At 47.7% G+C, this 2,161-nt stretch overlaps 1 protein-coding gene across 1 annotated transcript in view; it reads right to left on the reverse strand.

Annotated features, from left to right (window-relative positions):
- ATP9A (ATPase phospholipid transporting 9A) overlaps positions 1-2,161 on the reverse strand; it is a 99,018-nt gene that overhangs the window by 61,661 nt on the left and 35,196 nt on the right. Inside the window, exon 7 of the mRNA XM_019640922.1 lies at positions 972-1,048. Within this exon, the coding sequence (XP_019496467.1) occupies positions 972-1,048 (77 nt within the window). The remainder of the gene's footprint in view (positions 1-971; positions 1,049-2,161) is intronic.

Genomic DNA, 2,161 nt, shown 5'->3' on the forward strand with positions numbered 1-2,161 from the left:
GAATGCTGGACCCTCTGCACCTGCCTGGCAAGCTTTTTTATTTTTTAAACTTTCAACTAATAACAGCAGAGTGACCAAGACACCAAACTTAAGATTTTAAAGGGAACACGGAAGCAAAATCTCATAATTAAGATTACTCTGGATGGCAGTTTCTTGAGCTGAGCACAAGGAGGAAATGGCTTGCATTTAACTCCATCCACCTCTGCGTTAGAATCAGAGTGTGGTCAGATGTCTACTCAGTGAGAAGGCAGGGAAACTGAGGCCAGCTGTGGAAATGGTCAATTCCCAGCTACTCAGACTCACTCCAAACATATGCCCGCTGAAGGGCATGGCAGTCAGTGCCACTGAATCACTGCTCTCTCTCTTTCTCTCCCCACATCACCAAACACAAAGAGAGTAATCCAGATGAGTGGGAGGAAAAAAATGCATGTTTTAACTCCATATTTCCCATGAACTGTTTGAAATCTTTCCCACCATCTCCAAGGTCCCAATTTGCCTCTCACTCTCCTCATCTCAGGAGATGACCTAAGACTGTGTGACCTTAGGCAAGCTGCGTACCCTCTCTGAAGCTCTGTTCTACATTCCATTAGATGTCCTCATTTAATGTTCATGAGATCAAAAGAAGAGAATGGCAGCAAAGCACTTTGTAAACGAAAAGTGCCTGATAAATAAAAGATTATTGTTAAGTCCCAGCAGGGTGGGGACCAGAATTTCCTGGCACACCACTGTAGCAGCAGGAGCTAGCAATGGAGCTGGGCACTACCAGATACAGGTACTCAGTAAGGGTTTGCAGCATGAAAAGAAGGCAGGCAGGCAGGCAGGAGGAAAATCACCGGAATGGAAACCAAACAGACACATGAACAGGAATTTATCACTGAAATATTAATATGTCCAAAACAAGTGCCTAACCAAACAAATCNATCAGGTCAGCAATTCGGACGAGGAAGCACATCCTGTGACCATGTACACACCTTACTTCGAGGATTGGAGGTATTCATGACACTCCGGAGTTCTCTGCCGGTGTAAAGCACAACACCCACAACAGTTCCTAACACGGGAAAAACATAAGCAAAGAAATAGTGTAAGCAGGCGGGCTTACAAACGGGGGAGCCTGGCCCGCCTGAGAGCATCTGTTCTACATGCAACACCCACGCTGCGGGACGATCCGAGCGTTTACATGGGGGCCAACCGATGACCTACGGCTACACTGACCCGTATGGTAGCCGCTAGCCACGTGTGGCTACTGAAACTTAAATTCAATTAAAATTAAATAAAATACAGTTCCCCATTTTCACTGGCCCCATTTCAAGTGTTCAAGAGTGACAGGGGGCTAGTTAGTGGCTGACATGCGGGACAACGAAGGTAGAGAGTATTCCCATTTGGCTAAAAGTTCGACTGGTCAGTGCTGGTCTATGAGGTCCGGCAGGAGAGGTAGGACAGCGGCAGTTTGTCCTGTATGGCACTGGCCGTAGGGGCTTCCAGAGGCGCCTAGAACATTCCTAGCCTCATAACCTGTTATGGACACTTACAAACACACCTGTCTTATTCCAGCACATACTTCCCGCCGAGTCCGACTCCTTTCAGGTTCTGTGTCTAACAAGGATGCTTGGGGGGTGTCTGTCCAGAAAACAACCCTTTCCTGACGGCGTCCCCACCCCCTTCCCACCCACCCCTGTGCAATGAGGAAAGACAGCAATCCTTCTAAAAGTAAACAATTTACAGAAGAAAGACAAATGGCCAGTTAACATGAGAAAAGATGCTGAACCTAGTGAATCCTCAAAATATGAAAATAAACCATTTTTATCTCTATCACAGTAACGAGAATTCCAAAGACTGGTATCACCAAGTGTTCACCAAAAGGGAGGGAAACAGACCCTGTCACACATGCTGTCGGCTGCAGTGAACACTGGAGCCACCTCTTTGGGGAGGTGGAGGGGGAGGGAATTGGCAACATCTACCAAAAAACGTACCTTTGTCTCCTGTCTTCAGCGTGTGCCAAGAAAATGACTCAGCACAGTGAGGAAGACAGGCAATCAAGAAGGAAACAAGAAACACAGTAACCGGGAGAGTGCGGGGTGCTAGGATGAAAACAAGCCAGGGGAAAGGCAGAAGAGAAGGCGGGGAGGACGGAGATGGGGGAGGAGGGAGGAGGGGGAGGAGG

This window comes from Hipposideros armiger, unplaced genomic scaffold (assembly GCF_001890085.2).
Source record: "Hipposideros armiger isolate ML-2016 unplaced genomic scaffold, ASM189008v1 scaffold_54, whole genome shotgun sequence".
NCBI classification, from domain to species: domain Eukaryota; kingdom Metazoa; phylum Chordata; class Mammalia; order Chiroptera; family Hipposideridae; genus Hipposideros; species Hipposideros armiger.